This window comes from Spermophilus citellus, assembly GCF_964194105.1.
Source record: "Spermophilus citellus genome assembly, chromosome: 3".
In the NCBI taxonomy this organism is placed as follows: Eukaryota; Metazoa; Chordata; class Mammalia; order Rodentia; family Sciuridae; genus Spermophilus; species Spermophilus citellus.
Window position 1 is genome coordinate 12,828,102 of NC_138184.1, and position 18,298 is coordinate 12,846,399.

Consider the following 18,298-nt stretch of genomic DNA (forward strand, 5'->3'; position numbering starts at 1 on the left):
TCCCTTAGGGGACAAGAGCCGCACATGTTCTATAGAAGTTAATTTCATTCCTTTCCTTTGGCTTTTCTTTTTCTTTTTTGAGGTAAATGGATGGTAACCAGGTCCTTGCATATGTTAGGAAACCACTCCAACATGAGCTACACACCAGTCACTGAAATTATGATATACAGCAAAATATGTAGTGTTTCATTTCAATGATGTAAGTAATACCTGTCTAGGGAAAATTAGTTATGCGCTTTTTCTCATTTCTGGTAGACACATGCATATGGAACCAGAGAATGATACTCAACATTTAGAATTCCTTCTTCTGGGACTTGCAGAGGACCCAGAACTGCAGCCCCTCCTCTGTGGCATTTTCCTGTCCATGTACCTGGTCACTGTGCTGGGGAACCTGCTCATCATCCTGGCCACCATCTCAGACTCCCACCTGCACACACCCATGTATTTCTTCCTCTCCAACCTGTCCTTTGTAGACATCTGCTTCACCTCCACCACCATCCCCAAGATGCTGGTGAATATCCAAACACAGAGCAAGGCTATTACCTACGCAGACTGCATCACCCAGATTCACTTTTTTGTACTCTTTGGTGGGTTGGATGACTTCCTTTTGACTGTCATGGCCTATGACCGGTTTGTGGCCATCTGTCACCCCCTGCACTACATGGTCATCATGAACCAAAGGCTCTGTGGATTGCTAGTTCTGGTGTCCTGGGTTGTCAGTGTCCTACATGCATTGTTACAAAGCTTAATGATATTGAAGCTGTCCTTCTGCACAGACTTGGAAATCCCCCATTTTTTCTGTGAACTTAACCAGGTGGTTCACCGTGCCTGCTCTGACACCTTTCTTAATGAGGTGGTGATATATATTGCTGCTGTCTTGTTGGCTGGTGCCCCTCTCACTGGCATCCTTTACTCTTACCACAAGATCGTGTTCTCCATCCATGCAATCTCATCAGCTCAGGGCAAGTACAAAGCCTTCTCCACCTGTGTGTCTCACCTCTCTGTGGTCTCCTTATTTTATGGCACAAGCCTAGGTGTGTACCTCAGTTCTGCTGTGACCCAAAATTCACACTCCATTTCAACTGCTTCTGTGATGTACACTGTGGTCACCCCCATGCTGAACCCCTTCATCTACAGTCTGAGGAACAAGGACATCAAGAGTGCTCTGAGGAGACTCTGTGGCACAAGAAGATAAAAATGTTAATTGTGCTGAGACGGAATAAGTTCCCATGACTGCAAGGCTCAGAGCCTCAGAACCAGAATCCCGGATTGTTCACTGGAATGTGGAATCAGGAATCGGTCCTTCAAAATTAATACAGTTTCCATATCTTTGATTTCAACTTCGACACATAATCCCCTACACCTTTCATTTTATTGCACACTGTGATCACTATGAAATCCACCCCTTTCCCTTGTCATTTTCCAGCTTGCCTCAAATTATTCACACTTTGGTTGAGAAATACTTGAAAATTCTCATTTATCCCATAAGATATATTTTTTAGAAATAATCTTAAATGACATATGTCATGCTAAGGAATTTTTCATTTAGCTTAAAATATGTATAATTGCTATTCCCATGTTTAAAACTGCGTATAACAACTAAAGTTAATTTTCATAAATTTATTGTGGAAGTGTATCTTAGAAAAATAAATTTTTGATACTGTGGATTGAAATCAAGGTGGTTTAACCACTGAGCCATAGGCACAGCCCTATGATTATTTTCTTAATTGAACAAATAGAGTATGGCATATTAATTCAATTTATGTATACAGTGTGTAATGATCATGTCAGGATAGTCAACAGTTCTATTTACTTTATTAATTTCAGAAACATGTATAATTAACATGTAATAATTACATGTAGGTATAGGTACACCATCATACTTTAATACTTGGGTGCATTAAATGCTGATAATATGAAGAGAATTAATGCTTGCATATCTTTCCTAACGGCGTCTGCTCTGGAGAGTTTGAGCTCTTCTTTCCCAGTTATTCATAAAAATATATAAAACATTACTATGAACAGTTCCCCTCATGTGCTCAATTGAAGAACGTGTTCAATAAGGTTTAACTGTTTTATATATAATTGTTATAAAATTGGCATCCTTGATTCTATGGAGAGAACAGGAGGTAACCGTGTGCTGGGCAATAAGCCAGGCACAGAGAGACAAGCATGGCAGGACCTCACACACATGTAGAAGGTACAGAAGTTGCTCTCACAGGAGCACAGAGCAGAATGCTGGTTCCCAGAGGCTGGAAAGGGTAAGGGAGCAGGAGGGACAGAAGAAGGTTGGCCCGAGGGTACTAAGTTGTAGTCAGGTAGAAGAAATTTGTTCTGCTGTTCTGTTGCACAGTACAGTCATGATAAGGTCCTGCATATTTCAAAAATGTTGGAATCCAATATCCTTTGCAATTAGTGCTTTATAATTATACATATTGGGGATTCATTTTGACATAATCATAAAGCATGGAATACAATTGGCTCCAACTTAAACCCCAGTACCTCTCCTTTCCCTTCTCTCTCCTTGCCCTTTTTCAATTTCCTTTTTTCTACCAGTCTGGAGTGTGTTCACCACAAAGAAATGATAAATCTTGAGGAGGTTAATATGCTCACCTTGCTCTGGTCATTACCCAGTGTATACAAGTATAGAAACATCACATCGTGCCCTAAAAATATCTGACACTAAAAATGGAACCATTAAAAATTTAATATCAATAAAGTTAACACGCCTTAGTGCCCTTTATTCTGAAGTTAATCTGGGGAAACAAGCATAACGTTAGAACAATGTTTTGAGGAATAAATAAAGTATGTGGAAATACTTTGTGGATCCACAAAATTGGTCATGGTACTGGGTGTGAATATGACATGTGTGCCTGTGGATCTGTAATTTTCTTAAGAGTTGAGTCATCCACCCACACAAATCTGCATGTACATACAAAAATCACATTTCATTGTGAAATATGAGAGAAGAGACATGAAAAGAGACAACTTTGAATGAGCATGAGATGAGAAGGAAGCTCAAGTCATGGAGCCTGAAGGGATTCTTATCTCTTCAAACTCATACTCACATCCTAAGGTGAGAGTCATCATTTGGTCCCTCATTAGAAACATGTGACTTTATCAGATGCATGACATTGCAGGAAGTGTTGGCAAAGTGTGATGAATACAGGAGGTGTTGTCTTATGGATTAGCATTTTATACAAAAACAGCTCACTCCTCTATTAAAAAAGGATAAAGAAAATTTCTGTAGACACCAGTGACTGTGTCCCCACATGAGTCGGTTTTTTGAGCACACCAGATAACTAACAGGGGCAGGTTCTTATTTTCAAATGTGGAAGAAAACTATAACTCATAGGAGGGATATGGTGGTAGGAGATCTGGAATTTGGGAAGATGGGGCCTGTAGATTGGTGGAAATATGGGCTAATGCACCTGACTCCACTCTGATATCAGGGGAATCTATGCAAACTCCTCCTTTCCTGATTATAGACCAAAGTCCTGCAGGGAAACCAATGTGCTTAGAGGTTGCAGTATAAAGAAAGACATGTGCCTAGTCAGAAGGTAGAGAACGCTGTTGGCTGTGATTGCTCCTGCTCTCCCTGAGTGCACACCCTTTGGACTTAATTCATTCTTCAGGATCTTCAAATCTGCCTTGAGAACCAAAGCTGGACCCATTTCTGTTCTCTTGTCTGGGGTCACAGTCTCAATCTGCACCTTCAGTATCCAGGGAAGAACTGATGTATGTGCATGAAGACCCACCCATCAGAGATGCCACCCAGGTGAGCCCGAGGATCCAGCAGACACTTCAGGAGAGGACTGAAGAGATGGAAGCCAGAGCTTTCACCTGAGTTTCCTTGAGAGCCCAACTAGCCTGGCCTGCAGCCAAGAGATGGTGGTGTCCTTTGCTAGTTTAATTAATTTATTAATGGATCTATAAGATACTAAAAGTGTCCCAGAAATCAGCAACACAGGGTCATTTTTGACCATCAACTTATGGTTAGAGAAGCTCAGTTAGAAGATGGATGGGAGGTATGAAGTTTCAAATCAAAGTAAATGTAAGTCTGAGTACCTTTGCAAAGAAGGGAAATGGATCAACCCAGAGTGAACGGCAGAGGGATGTACACTGGTGGGAGATACTTTAAAAAAAAATTGCAATGGAGCATATTTCAGCCGATTTTTAATATTTGTGAGAAAGATCCAGATTTAGGATTTTTTGTAAATAAATACCTGCATCAGAAACTCTCAATATAGATATATCACAGAATCTTCTTTCACTCTTGGTATTATCCACATGAAAAATAAATTTACTTAAGTGAAAAATAGGTATGCTAAAGAGTTTTATATTACAATTATTTTATAACCTGTCAAGTGAGTGCATTGGAGGGATGTTGAATTCTCTATTTCAGATTTTTAAAACTCTTTGCTTTGAAATGGAGAGTATTCCTTCCCATTTTTTCTTTCTTTTTTGTTTTGGCATTTTATTATTTCAAACAGAATAATTCTCACTTATATGACGTTGCCACTGGTTCCTTTTCCATGAGCACAGCACCTAGGTGGAGATGTATCTGTGGGGAGTGTCTGAAAGTCTATAGATTTTAATATCTTCCAACAGATGTGTGTTTGTTATTGGGCTCCTACCAGGGCTTTTCATTCTGAAGGATCTGACTCAACAATGTGATATTTCTTCTTGTGAATCCCCACTTTATCAAAAATGCCATTGAAAGATGTTCTGCACTGATAAGTCAACTTTTCTACATATTTTCAAATTATTTTCATATCTCTCTTATGTCTCTGTGCCTCTTGATTTTCCTCACTTTGACACAGGTGTATCCCCAGAAGGCTTGTCAACTTTGGCCAGCTGTTGGAAGGTGCTCCACTTCATCATTTCACTAAAGATCATGTCCATCATCCACAAGTAAATTTGAATTTACTTTTCTTTAGATAAATCATATCATTATATCTGACTTCCAGTTCTTTTATTTCTAAGAGTCTAGCAATTTATTTTTATATTTTATTCCTAGTACCCCGATCTGATCACTATCAAAACATCACAATATACCCAATAAACCCTTTACAGTTATTAGGTGTCTAACAAAATAATACTTACCAGAAAATTAAAAAAACAACATCAACCATAAATTGATGTCACATACAAAAAAATGCAATCAACTAACTGGTCATTGATAAAGGAGATGGAAACTCCTTATCCTGATTTGATCATGGTGCAGCACTCACATATAGTGGATTATCACCTATAGACTCAGTGAACAGACAGAATGATGCTGTGAGAATTCTAAAACAGGGAGAAAGAGCCCTGCCGTATCTGCTGAGAATCTAGGGAAAACTCAATAGGTCAGGTGAAATGAACAGCAACAGGAAGACAGATCTGCTGTTTCCTATGAAAAGTTCCCCAATTTGCTGTACTTTGGATATCTCCTGTTGTCAATTGTTGAATTTTGACTTTTGGTCATTTTTTTCTAATGTGTATGGACTGTCAGACACCTTGACATGAGGAAGAGGAAGAGTGGGAGGGAGGAGGGGAAGGAGGGAAAGTACTGGGGACTGAAAGGGAGAAATCATATTCCCTGCATGTGAGATTGTGTCAAAATGACCCCAACAGGGCTGGATCTGTGGCTCAGGGGTAGATCGCTTGCCTGGCATGTGTGAGGCACTGGGTTGGATCCTCAGCACCACCAAAAAATAAGTAAATAGAATATAGGTAGTATGTCCACCTACAAATAAAAATACTTTCAAAAATAGTTTCAACATTATGTATCATTGCAATGTAATAATATAAACATTTGAAAACTAGGTTAAAAAAACAATGTCACTACTTTGGTCCTTTAGAAAACATACTTTTATTGTTTATGGGGTTTTTTTTCTGTTTTGTTTTTTTTATTTTTTTTTATTTTTTTTTTATTGGATGTTCACAACATTACAAAGCTCATGACAAATCATATTTTATAGATTAGAATCAATTGGGTTATGAACTCCCATTTTTACCCCAAATACAGATTGCAGAATCACATCGGCTACACATCACATTTTTACATACTGCCATATTAGTGACTGTTGTATTCTGCTACCTTTACTATCCTCTAATATCCCCCCTCCCCTTCCCTCCCATCTTCTCTCTCTACCCCATCTATTGAAATTCATTTCCCTCCATGTTTGTTAACCCATTCCCCTCGTAAACTCTTATATATAATTTTGTATAACAATGAGGGTCTCCCTCCATGTCCATGTGATTTCCCCTTTTTTTTTCTCCCTTTCCCTCCCGCCTCATGTCTCTGTTTAATGCTAATCTTTTCTTCCTGCTCAGCCTCACTGTTCTGCTCTTAGTTGCTCTCATTATATCAAAGAAGACATTTGGTATTTGTTTTTTAGGGATTGGCTAGCTTCACTAAGCATAATCTGCTCTAGCACTCAGCTAGAGTCACTGTGTTTGGAACGCTGCCAGGATCAAGGCAGCCTTTCCATCCTGGAGAAGAGACACCTGGGCTTGCAAGGTCCTGTTCCCCTGGGTCCACTTCAGCTCACCCTGTCTCTGCCCTCACCTCTTCATGTTCATTCTACCCCTCTTCTCTCAGTCCTTTTCTCATTCACCCATCCTTATCCATTTCTCTTTCTGCATGTGTTGACTGCACAGCTTTCCACACTCCTTTTTAAACACAGGGAAGAAGTGTGTTCTTATTTGTTTGTGTGTGTGTGTGTGTGTGTGTGTGTGTGTGTGTCTTTATGTTCCTCATGGAGGGCTCAGAGAAGGGGTACCTGAACTTATATATTGCAGGGTAACTCTCATCAGCTAGATGGTGGAACTTAACCCTCAGGTGGTAGTAAGGAGGGAATCCTTTGCAATTCAAAGAATGTGTTTGCAGGAAATTTAAGGGGGTAAGAGGTTCAGGGTGTGGATGAAGGGCTCCCTGTACCTTGGAGCCTCAGAGATCAATGAGGTCAGCTCATTCCTCAACATTCTCTGACACCATTTCTCATCACTCTCCTACTTGATCCTTCTCTGGCCAAGGGCTTTTTTTAAGCCTTAGTTTTCCAAAACAATCATGTTCCTCAGGAATGACTGTCCGCCTGTGAAGACCACACCACTGAGGGTGCCTTGTGGTTCTGCCCTGCCTTCCTTGTGGTCTCTCTTTGGATGCCCCTCTTCCTGCTGGTTTTCCCTGCATTGCTATAAAAGTACAACTACATCTCACTCTTTCTTTTTTCTCTCAGTACCCATCACGATGTGGCATATTAAGTGATTTTAACCATTTTTTATTATGTTCTTTCCCTCTCTTTGGATAATGGATAACTTATACAGACTACTGATACAAAGCCTGAAATGTAGTTGGTACTCAATAATTAGTTATTGCTTTATATTTAATCAGCATATAATTACACAACTTTATTAGTATAACTTTATGTTTTCAGGCATGTATAAATTGTGTAATCATTGCACAAGGGTAATTAATTAATCACCTGAAACATTTATCATTTCTCTGTGGTGGAACATTCTGAATCCTCCGCTCTATTTTTAAATATGTAAAATATTATTGTTAATTATACTTCCCTACAGTGCAGTACAACTCCAGAAGTCGTTCCTCTTCTCTAGTTGTGTGTTTGCTCGCCTTGAGAAGCTTCTCTAAATCCCTTTGTCCCCACCACACTCCTCAGCTTCTGGTGACCAGCTTGCTGTGCTGCACTTCTGTGACATCAGCTTTTACAGAATCGGCCTATGGATGATGTCCTGCATCTTTAGTGTTTTTCTACCTCGCTTATTTCAGTTCACATAATGTCCCCCAGGTTCATCCAGGTTGTCCCCAATGACAGGATTCAATCTTTTGTCAACAGCTGAGTATTGTTCCACTGTGTACTATACACATACAAATGGCCAATAGCCATATGAAAAATGCTCAATTGCCAGTTTTCAGGAAAAGGCTAATCAAGACTGCCGTAGAATATTTTCTCATTCCATTTGGAACGGCTATTATAAAAAGACCAAAAATAACAGGACTAGTGATTATGTGGATGAAAAAAAACCTCCTTACCCAAAGCTGTTTGGAATGCAAATTCACAAAGCCATTATTGAAAATATACAGAGGTTCCATAAAAATTAAAATGCAGTTTCGCATGATGCAGCAATCACAGTATTGGGAATATAGTCAGGAAGAAATAAATGGGTGTAGTAGGAGATGTCTGTCCTTCCATGTTTACTGATGCCAAGTTCACTGTAGCCAAGTTACAGAAACAACCAGAGTGCACATCAGGGGTGCTCCTTTTATACTTCTCAATGCCACTATTAATTTTCCATGTAGAATTCTGAAATAAAAGACTTCCTAGTAAAATCCTGAGAAGAAGAATTCATCATCAGAGTGGCACAGCATCCCTTAGGGGACCACAATACATACACGTTCTGTAGAAGTTAATTACTTTCCATTCCATTGGTTATTTCTTTTTTGATAATATGGGGCTAATGATTGAATCCTGGGCCTTATAGATGTTAGACAAGCAGTCCTCCACTGAGCTACACATCCATTCCTAAAATTAATTTCTTTACAGCTAAATATGTATTGTTTCCTTTCAATGATGTGAGAAATATCCGTCTATGGGAAAATTAGTTATGCTCTTTTTCTCATTTCTGTAGTCACATGCACATGGAACCAGGAAATGATACTCAATGTGTAGAATTCCTTCTTCTGGGACTTGCACAGGACCCAGAACTGCAGCCCCTCATCTTTGGGTTTTTCCTCTCCATGTACCTGGTCACTGTGCTGGGGAACCTGCTCATCATCCTGGCCACCATCTCAGACTTCCACCTGCACAACCATGTACTTTTTCCTCTCCACCCTGTCCTTTGTGGACCCCTGCTTCACCTCCACCACCATTCCCAAGATGCTGGTGAACATCCAGACACATAGCAAGGCCATTTCCAATGCAGGCTGCATCACTCAGATGAACTTTTTTATACTCTTTGCAGGATTGGACATTTTTCTGTTGACTGTGATGGCCTATGACTGGTATGTGGTGTCCTGGGTTGTGAGTGTCCTACATGCATTGTTACAAAGCTTAATGATGTTGTGGCTGTCCTTCTGCACAGACTTGGAAATCCCCCACTTTTTCTGTGAACTTAACCAGGTGGTTCAGCGTGCCTGCTCTGACACCTTTCTCAATGAGGTGGTGATATATTTTGCTACTGTCTTGCTGGCTGTTGGCCCCCTTGCTGGTATCCTTTACTCTTACTGCAAGATAGTGTCCTCCATCCATGCAATCTCATCAGCTCAGGGCAAGTACAAAGCCTTCTCCACCTGTGCATCTCACCTCTCTGTGGTCTCCTTATTTTAAGGCACAGGACTTGCTGTGTACCTCAGTTCTGCTGTGACCCAAAACTCATGCTCCATTGCAACTGCTTTGGTGATGTACACTGTGGTCACTCCCATGCTGAACCCCTTCATCTACAGTCTGAGGAACAAGGACATCAAGAGTGCTCTGAGAAGACTCTGAGAGAGAAAGTTTAAAATGTCAATTCTAGTGAAACCAAATAAGTGCCCATGATTGCAGGGCTCAGAGACTCAAAGTCAGAATCTGGGTTTCTTTCTTACATTCTGGAAGCAGAACTTGCTCCTTCTCCTTTATTCCTGCTTTTCCATTTCTTTGATTTTGACTTCTGCATCCAATTCCACTGAGTCATTATTTTTATTGCACATTCTGATCTATATGAAATTCAATCCTTTTCATTTGTCAATTCCAAATTTTCCCAAAATCATTCCCATCTTAGGATGAGAAATACTTGAAAATTCTCATTAGTCCCATAAGATATAGGTTTAGAAATAATTTAATCTCAAATGACATATGTCATGCTATTTAATTATTTGTTTTACTAAAAATAGCCATAATTTTTATTCATGTGTGTAAATAATATTTATCAAATTAGGCCATTTTCATAAATTTATTGTGGAAGCAAATCTCAGAAAAAATATTATTAATAGTATGGATGGGTCCCTCTGAGCCATATCCATGGACATTTCTGGTTTTTATTTGATATAGTATCTTGCTAAGTACTTAGGGCCTCACTAAATTGCTGAGGCTGACCTTCATCTTTGATCCTCCTGCCTCAGGCTCCTGAGTCACTGGGATTACAAGCATGCACCACCATACCCGACAGAGAATACATTTTAATTGTGTGTTCATGATTCATTTCCTGTATTACTACCAGAACATCCAATCTTTATAAGGTAGCTTTTAACATACCATGGCTTTAGCTAGTCATTAGGTTTTATTCTCAACTTTTTGGATTCTGTTTCTTTTTCAGCATGGTATCCACAGTGTCTAACATAGTCATGGGCAAAACAGGTCTCCAGAGGTATCTACTCTGCCATTTTTTCCAAGCACATATTTCTATGTGGTAGACAACACTTTTGAAATGCTAGCAATATAAAAATGGTGGATAGATTAATGTTTTGAAGTTCCAGGCTCTGGGCAGGGAGGGGAATTGATGGGGCTATAGCAGGGCAAATCTTCAGACCCTTGACTGATGGGAGCTATGTTGTATTTTTTTGATGATAATAAATTATTGTAAATGTTAGGCTCAGCATGATATTTCCACACCTGCCCACATGGTGCACTGATCAAATCCAGCCTCCCTTATCCACCCTCTCCAACAACTTCCCAACATCTAGTAATCTCAATCCTTTTTTCAGGGTGATATTTTACTTTTTTTAACTTCCTCTTGAGACACCATGAAGTACTTGTCTTTCGGTATCTGCCTTCTTCACTTTGCACAATATCCTCCAGTTCCATCCACATTGCCCCAAATAACAGGATTTCATCCTTACATATGGCGGAATATGTTTAGATTGTATATATGCCACGTTTCTTTCTCTTTGCTGTTATTTCATTTACTTGTTATCAGTGTAAACACCTGGCTTGATATTTTGCTCAGTGTTACCATGATGGAAGCTCACAGAAGGGGCCTTGGATCTCTCCCTGTCAGTTATTACTACTGCCCATTAATCTACAATTTTCTCCAATTAAAAAGTTCAATTAAAAATTATGAATAAAAAGTGATGGACATCTGAGGAAGGTGTTTATAAACTGCTCACCTTTTGATGTGTTCCCTTTCCTCTTGAACCTGTGATTGCTGTTCACTTTCTCCCATGTAACTGTAAGCTGTCATTCCTTTCATGGAGCATCTTGTGCTTAAAATTACCCTGTGTGCTTTCTTCAAACAAGAGCAGGTAAATGAAAGAGAACACCGACTTGTTGATAATGGGCTGTGGCTTTATGTCAATCCAGACATAAAATGTACAGAAGACTGTGGTGAAGTTTGCTTTCTGATTGGGTAAAATTTTTAGATATTGAAATAAAGAGATTTGAGACAATAAAGAAATGTTGGCATCTGACGTTTCATTGCCCTCACACTCTGCTCTGTAGAGACTAGGGGAGATGGTACAGATGGACGTGTGATTTACACTGTGGCTTTAACTACTTAAGAACCTCTCCTACTGCCTCCCCTCTGCACACACATGGAAACCCCACACTCTTCTGCAATCTTGCCAGAGTTCTGAGTTCCTCCGTTCAGGCAACATCATTAATATCATAGCAGGGCATTTAGTTTTTAATCATTCTAGGTCTTTATCTCTTCCAACTCATACTCACATCCGAAATCAAGAACCAACATTTGCGCACTCATTATAGAAATGTAAGTTTATCACCAGCATGAAATTTCTGTATCATCAACAAAGTGTGATGAGTGCAGGAGGTGCTGTCTTATGTTTTCACATTTCACAAACAAACAAACAACAACAACAACAAAAAACCAACACAACTCACTCCTCTAATTAAAGATGGAATGGAAAATTTCTGGAGATGCCAGAGTCTATGTCCCAAATGTGAGTCAGTGTTTTGAGGACACAAGATACATGACCAGGGCAGGATTCTTACTTTTAGACATGGGAGGAAAAGTGGAACACAAAGGGTGGATGTGGTGATGGGTCGTGGGACATTGGGAAGGTGAGGCTCATGGATTGGTGGTAAAAAAGGGATGGATTAATAGCTCTCCACTCTGATCTCAGGGGAATGTATGCAAACTCTTCCTTTCCTGATTATAGACCAGAGCCCTGCAGGGAAATCAGGTGCTTAGAGGTTGGTGTAAAAAGAAGGACATGTGCCTAATGAGCAGATAGAGAAAGCTATAGGCTGTGATTCCTCCTGCTCTCCCTCAGTGCACACCCTGGGGCACATTGTTTCTTCAGGATCTTGAAATCTGACCTGGGGACCAAAGCTGGACCCATTTCTATTCTCCTGTCTGGGGTCAGAGCCTCACTCTGCCCCTTCAACATCCAGGGAAGAACTGAAGCCTGTGCACGAAATCCCTCCCATCACAGATGCCACCCAGGTGAGCCTGAGGACCCAGCAGACACTGCAGGAGGGGACTGAAGAGAATGAAGGCAGGAGCTTTCACCTGAGGTTCCCTGAGAGTCCAACTAGCCTTGCCTGCAGCCCAGAGATGGGGTGTCCTTTGCTAGATTAAGTAATTTATTAATGGATTTTTAAGATACTAAAAAGGAGAAGTGACCAAGAAATCAGCAACAAGAGGTCACTGTTGACCATTAACTTATGGTGACAGAATCTCAATTAGAAGAGGGATGGGAGCACCAAGTGATTGAAATAAAGTAAAATGTAAGTCTGCTTACCTTTGCAATGAAGGGGAATGGGTAAATCCAGTATTAAGTATGGAGAGACATGCACTGGAGGGAGCTCATTTTAAAAAAAAAGTTATAATGGAACATATTTCAGCCCATTTTCATATTGGTGAGAAATATCCAGATTTAGTAATTTCTATAAGTAAATTCCTTCAGTAGAAAATCATGATATAGATATTTTATGGAATCTTCTTCCTTTTTGCGTATCCACATGAAGAATGAGCTAACTTAATAAGTGAAGATGAGTATGCCAAAGAGTTTTACGTTGCAAGTATTTCACAACCTATCAAGATTAAGTCAACAGGATGGCCGTCGACCTCTCTATTTCAAATTGTTAAGATCCTTTGCTAAGAATTGGAGTGTATTCCCTCTCATTCTATATTTTTTTAAATCTTTAGAGTTTTTTTTTTTTCACAGATTTTGCATGGTGTCCCTATTTTCATTTACATATGAACAGCACATAAGTGGAGATGTATCTGTGGGGAGTCTCTTAAAGTCTACAGATTCTAATATTTTCCAATATACCAGAGTTTGTTATTGGGTTCCTGGAAGGTTTTTCATTCTAAAAGATGTGACTCAACAGTCGCACATTTCTTGACTTGTGAATCCTTGCTTTAAGCCAAAATGCTGGTGAAAGTACTTCTGCACTCCTTGCACTAATAAGTCAACTTTTCAACATATTTCCAACTTATTTTCCTATCTCTCTTACGTCTCTGTGCCTCTTGATTTTCCATGAAGTAGAAATGTAGACATTGCTCCTCATCATTTTACTGGAGATCATATCCACCATACACAAGTATATTGGAGTTTGTTTATCTTTAGATAAGAAAGATTCAATCATAAGTTTTTACTCTAATTCCTTCTCTTTTATTTTCAATGCTCAAGCACTTTATTTTTACATTTTCTTGCTGGTACCCTTTTTTGATCATTGTGCAATATTCTCCTGTATCAAAACATCACAATATGCCTCATAAATATATATAATTATTATGTCTAACAAAATAACATGTATAAAAAATTTTAAAAAAGCCCCAAACCCAAGAACAATCATGAAATAATGCCACACAAAAAAACAAGCAAAGTAATGGTAAGAACTTAAGGAGATTGAAACACTAATTACCCTGATGTGATCGTCACACACCACATACATATATGGAATGATCACTTATGTACTCAGTGAACAGGCACAATGATTCTGTATGAATTTAAAAATAGTGAGAAAAGACCTGCCTTATCTGAGACATAACTAGGGACAAGCCAATAGTTCAGGTGAAAGGGGCAGAACTAGGGAAGACAGATCTGCTATTTCATATTAAAAATTCCCCACTTTGCTGTAGGTATCTTGGACATCTCCTCTTGTGATTTTCTGATTTTTGACCTTTGGTCATTTTTTTTTCTTTTGAAGTGTATGGTCTGTGAGGTGCCTTGACACAAGGAAGAGGAACAGTGGGAAGGAGGAGAGGAGGGAAAAGGGAGGTACTGGGGACTAATGTGGAGCAAAATAGATTCCATGTATGTGAGATTGTGTCAAAATGACCCTAACAAGACTGGGGCTGGGGCTGAGGGAAAGAGCGCTTGCCTAGCAGGAGTGGGCACTGGGTTCAATTCTGAGAAAAAATAAGTAAATAAAATACAGGTATTGTAACAATCTACAACTAAAAATATTTAATGACCCCAACACTATGCATCACTGTAATGCAATAATGAAAACATTTAAAATGTAGATTGAGAAAATGATGTCACTACTTTGGTGTTTTGGGCAAATTTATTTTGCTGCTTATCTTTTGTGCTGGGCACTCAGCCTGGGTCACTGGGTTTGGAATTCTGCCAGAACCAAGGCAGCCTTTCCCTCCTGGAGAAGAGAAACCTGGGTTTGCAAGGTCTTGTTCCCCTGGTTCCACATCAGCTCGCTCTCTGCCCTCACCTGTTCTTTTTCTGTCCACCCCTTTGCTTTCTCTCTCCTTTTCTCTCACTCCTCACCCTTCTCTATTTCTCTTTTTCCCTCTGTTGACTGCACAGATTTTCATGCTCCTTTTCAGACACAGGGAAGAAGAGGAGCAGCATTCTTGTTTTTATTTCTTTCATACATGACAATAGTGAAATGCATTAAATTCATAATTATCCATTCACAGTACAATTTTTCATAACTCGGTATACAAAGTATGTTCACACCTAATTATGCCATTATGCATGAGCTCTCATTGATTTTTTAATTACAATTCTTAATACACCTTTATACCACAATTTATCATATCTCTGTTTGTATATAAGGTGGCTTCACTCATGTGTTCATGGAAAGAGTGTCGAGTGGAATCTCCAGATACCCTTCCACATTCTTCAGAGAAAAGACAAACTCAGCTTCTTTTGTTGAAGCTCACCACCTTGTCAGGGTGACTGGGGAAGAGAGGCCATGGCAGAAATCAGGCTATGAGAGTGTGTGAGTGTGTGTGTTTGCCTCATGGAGGGCGCAGAAAAGGCGAACTGATGTTATATATTCCAGGGTGATTCTTAGCAGCTAGAGGCCAGAACTTAACCCTCAGGTGGTAGCAAGGGGAATACTTTTGCAATCCACAGAATGTGTTTGCAGCAAATCTAAGGGCAAGAGGTTCATGGTGTGGATGAAGGACTCCCTGTACCTTGTAGCCTCAGAGAGCAGTGAGGCCAGCTCATTCCTTAATATTCTCTGACACCATCTCTCATCACTCTCCATCTTTTTCCTCCTCCTTGGCAACAGCTTTCTTTCATGCCTCAGTTTTTTGAAACAAGCATGTTCCCTGGGACCTGTGAACTCACTGCCCTCCCAGTGAAAACCACTCCACTGAGGATGACTTGTGGTTCTGCCCTGCCTTCCTTGTGGTCTCTGCTTGGATGACCCTCTTCCTGCTGGCTTTACCTGCATTGGTATAAAAGTACACTACCTCTTACTCTTCCTTTTTCCTTTTAGTACCCATCACCATGGGACATATCAGGTGATTTTAACCATTTTTTCTTATGTTCTTTCCCTCTCTTTGGATAATGGGGACTTCTTTGTTTTATCTCATACAGATTACTCATCCAATGTGTGGAACATACCTGGTACTCAGTAATTAGTTATTGCTTTATTTTTAATTGACATATGATTATACATGTTCACAAAATTTACCTTATAATTACAAACATGTATAAGTTGAATAATAATTGAAGAAGTAAGATTGGCTTAATTTTCTGAAACATTTATCATTTCTCTGTGAGAAACATTCAAAGTCCTCCCCTCTATCTATTTTAAAACCGGTAACATGTTATTTTTAACTATAATTAGCTTACTGTGCAATACATCACCATAAGCTATTCCTCCTCTCTTGTAATTTTTTTCCTATTGAGGAGCTTCTCCTCATCCATTTGGGCCCAGAATGCACCTCAGCTTCTGTGACCATCATGCTATGCTGACATTCTGTGAGATCAAATTTCTCAGAATCCACACAGGAATGATATCATACAGCTGTAGTGTTCCTGTACCTGGCTGATTTCACTTCGTAAGTGTCCCCCAGGTTCATCTATGTTGACCCTAGTGATAAGATTCATTATTTTATTAATAGTTGAATATTATCCCTCTGTGTATCTGAACCAATAATATTCCACTGTGTAACTGTATGGCCAATAGTCTTAAGAAATATGCTCAAAATTGCTAACTATCTGGGAAATGCTAATGAAAGCCTAATTCCAGTTGGAAGGGCTATTATCAAAAAGATCAAGAATATCAAGGGCCAGTCAGTATGTGGAGAAAAAAGGAATCCTGACCTAGAGTTGGCAGGAATGCAAGTTATTGAAGCCATTATGGAAAACACTATGGAGAATCCACAAAATTTAAAATACAGTTATCACATGATGCAGCAATCCTATAACTGGGTATGTGACCAAAAAATAAAATGTGTATTTTGAAGAGATCTGCTCTTCCATGTTGACTGGTGCACAATTCACTGTAGGCAAGACACAGAAACAACCAAAGTGTTCATGAGGGGTGCTCAAGTTACTCTTCTCAAAGGCCTGAATAACTTTCTCATTAGAATTCTGAAATGCATGACTTCCTAGTGAAACATTCCGAATGAAACAGGAATTCCTCTTCAGAGGTGGCACAGGATCACTTAGGGGACTAGATCCCACACATGTTATATAGAAGTTGTTTATTTCCCTTCCTCTTGGCTTTTCCTTTTCTTTTTGAGGTATATGGATGGTACCCAGGGCCTTGCATATGTTAGGCAACCACTGCAACATGAGCTACACACCCATCACGAAAATTATTATTTACAGCAAAATATGTATTGTTTCCTTTCAATGATGTGAGAAATACCTGACTATGGGAAAATTAGCTATGCTCTTTTTCTCATTTCTGTAGTCACATGCACATGGAACCAGGGAATGATACTCTACATTTAGAATTCCTTCTTCTGGGACTTGCAGAGGACCCAGAACTGCAGCCCCTCATCTTTGGCATTTTCCTGTCCATGTACCTGGTCACTGTGCTGGGGAACCTGCTCATCATCCTGGCCACCATCTCAGACTCACACCTGCACACGCCCATGTACTTCTTCCTCTCCAACCTGTCCTTTGTGGATGCCTGCTTAATCTCCACCACCATCCCCAAGATGCTGGTGAACGTCCAGACACAGAGCAAGGCCATTACCTACAGAAGTTGCACCACCCAGATTTATTTTTTTGTACTCTTTGCTGGATTGGATGACTTCCTTTTGACTGTGATGGCCTATGACCGGTTTGTGGCCATCTGTCACCCCCTGCACTATATGGTCATCATGAACCGCAGGCTCTGTGGATTGCTAGTTCTGGTGTCCTGGATTGTGAGTGTCTCCCATGCATTGTTACAAAGCTTAATGATATTGCGGCTGTCCTTCTGCACAGACTTGGAAATCCCACACTTTTTCTGTGAATTTAACCAGGTGGTTCAGCGTGCCTGCTCTGACACCTTTCTCAATGATCTGGTGATATATTTTGGTGCTCTCTTGCTGGGAGGTGTCCCCCTCACTGGGATCCTTTACACTTACTGCAAGATAGTGTCCTCCATCTCATCAATCTCTTCAGCTCAGGGCAAGTACAAAGCCTTCTCCACCTGTGCATCTCACCTCTCTGTGGTCTCCTTATTTTATGGCACAAGCCTAGGTGTGTACCTCAGTTCTGCTGTGACCCAAAACTCACACTCCATTGCAACTGCTTCTGTGATGTACAGTGTGGTCACCCCCATGCTGAACCCCTTCATCTACAGTCTGAGGAACAAGGACATCAAGAGTGCTCTGAGAAGACTCTGTGACACAGGAAGATAAAAGCGTCAGTTCTTCGGAGACGGAATAATTGCCCATGACTGCAGGGCTCAGAGCCTCACAACCAGGATCCGGGATTCTTCACCGGAATGTGGAAGCAGTACTGGGTTCTTCTACTAACACAGAGTTTCCATGTTTTGATTTCAACTTCGACATACAATCCCACTACACCATTCACATTATTGCACTCTATGATCACTATGAAATCCAACCCTTTCCCTTGTCATTTCCACGCTTGCCCCAAATTATTCCCATTTTGGATGAGAAATACTTGAAAATTCTCATTTATCTAAAA

General features: G+C 40.0%; 2 protein-coding genes across 2 annotated transcripts; both read left to right on the forward strand.

Annotated features, from left to right (window-relative positions):
- Nucleotides 1–265: 265 nt before the first annotated feature.
- LOC308643257 (olfactory receptor 7A17-like) lies at nucleotides 266–1,195 on the forward strand (the record flags this gene model as incomplete). The annotated part of the gene is made up of 1 exon (XM_081283165.1): nucleotides 266–1,195. The coding sequence occupies one exon, from the start codon at nucleotides 266–268 to the stop codon at nucleotides 1,193–1,195; it is 930 nt and encodes a 309-aa protein (XP_081139291.1).
- Nucleotides 1,196–17,076: 15,881 nt separating this feature from the next.
- LOC308643259 (olfactory receptor 7A5-like) lies at nucleotides 17,077–18,006 on the forward strand (the record flags this gene model as incomplete). Its single annotated transcript, XM_081283168.1, has 1 exon — nucleotides 17,077–18,006. The coding sequence occupies one exon, from the start codon at nucleotides 17,077–17,079 to the stop codon at nucleotides 18,004–18,006; it is 930 nt and encodes a 309-aa protein (XP_081139294.1).
- Between the last annotated feature and the right edge of the window lie 292 nt (nucleotides 18,007–18,298).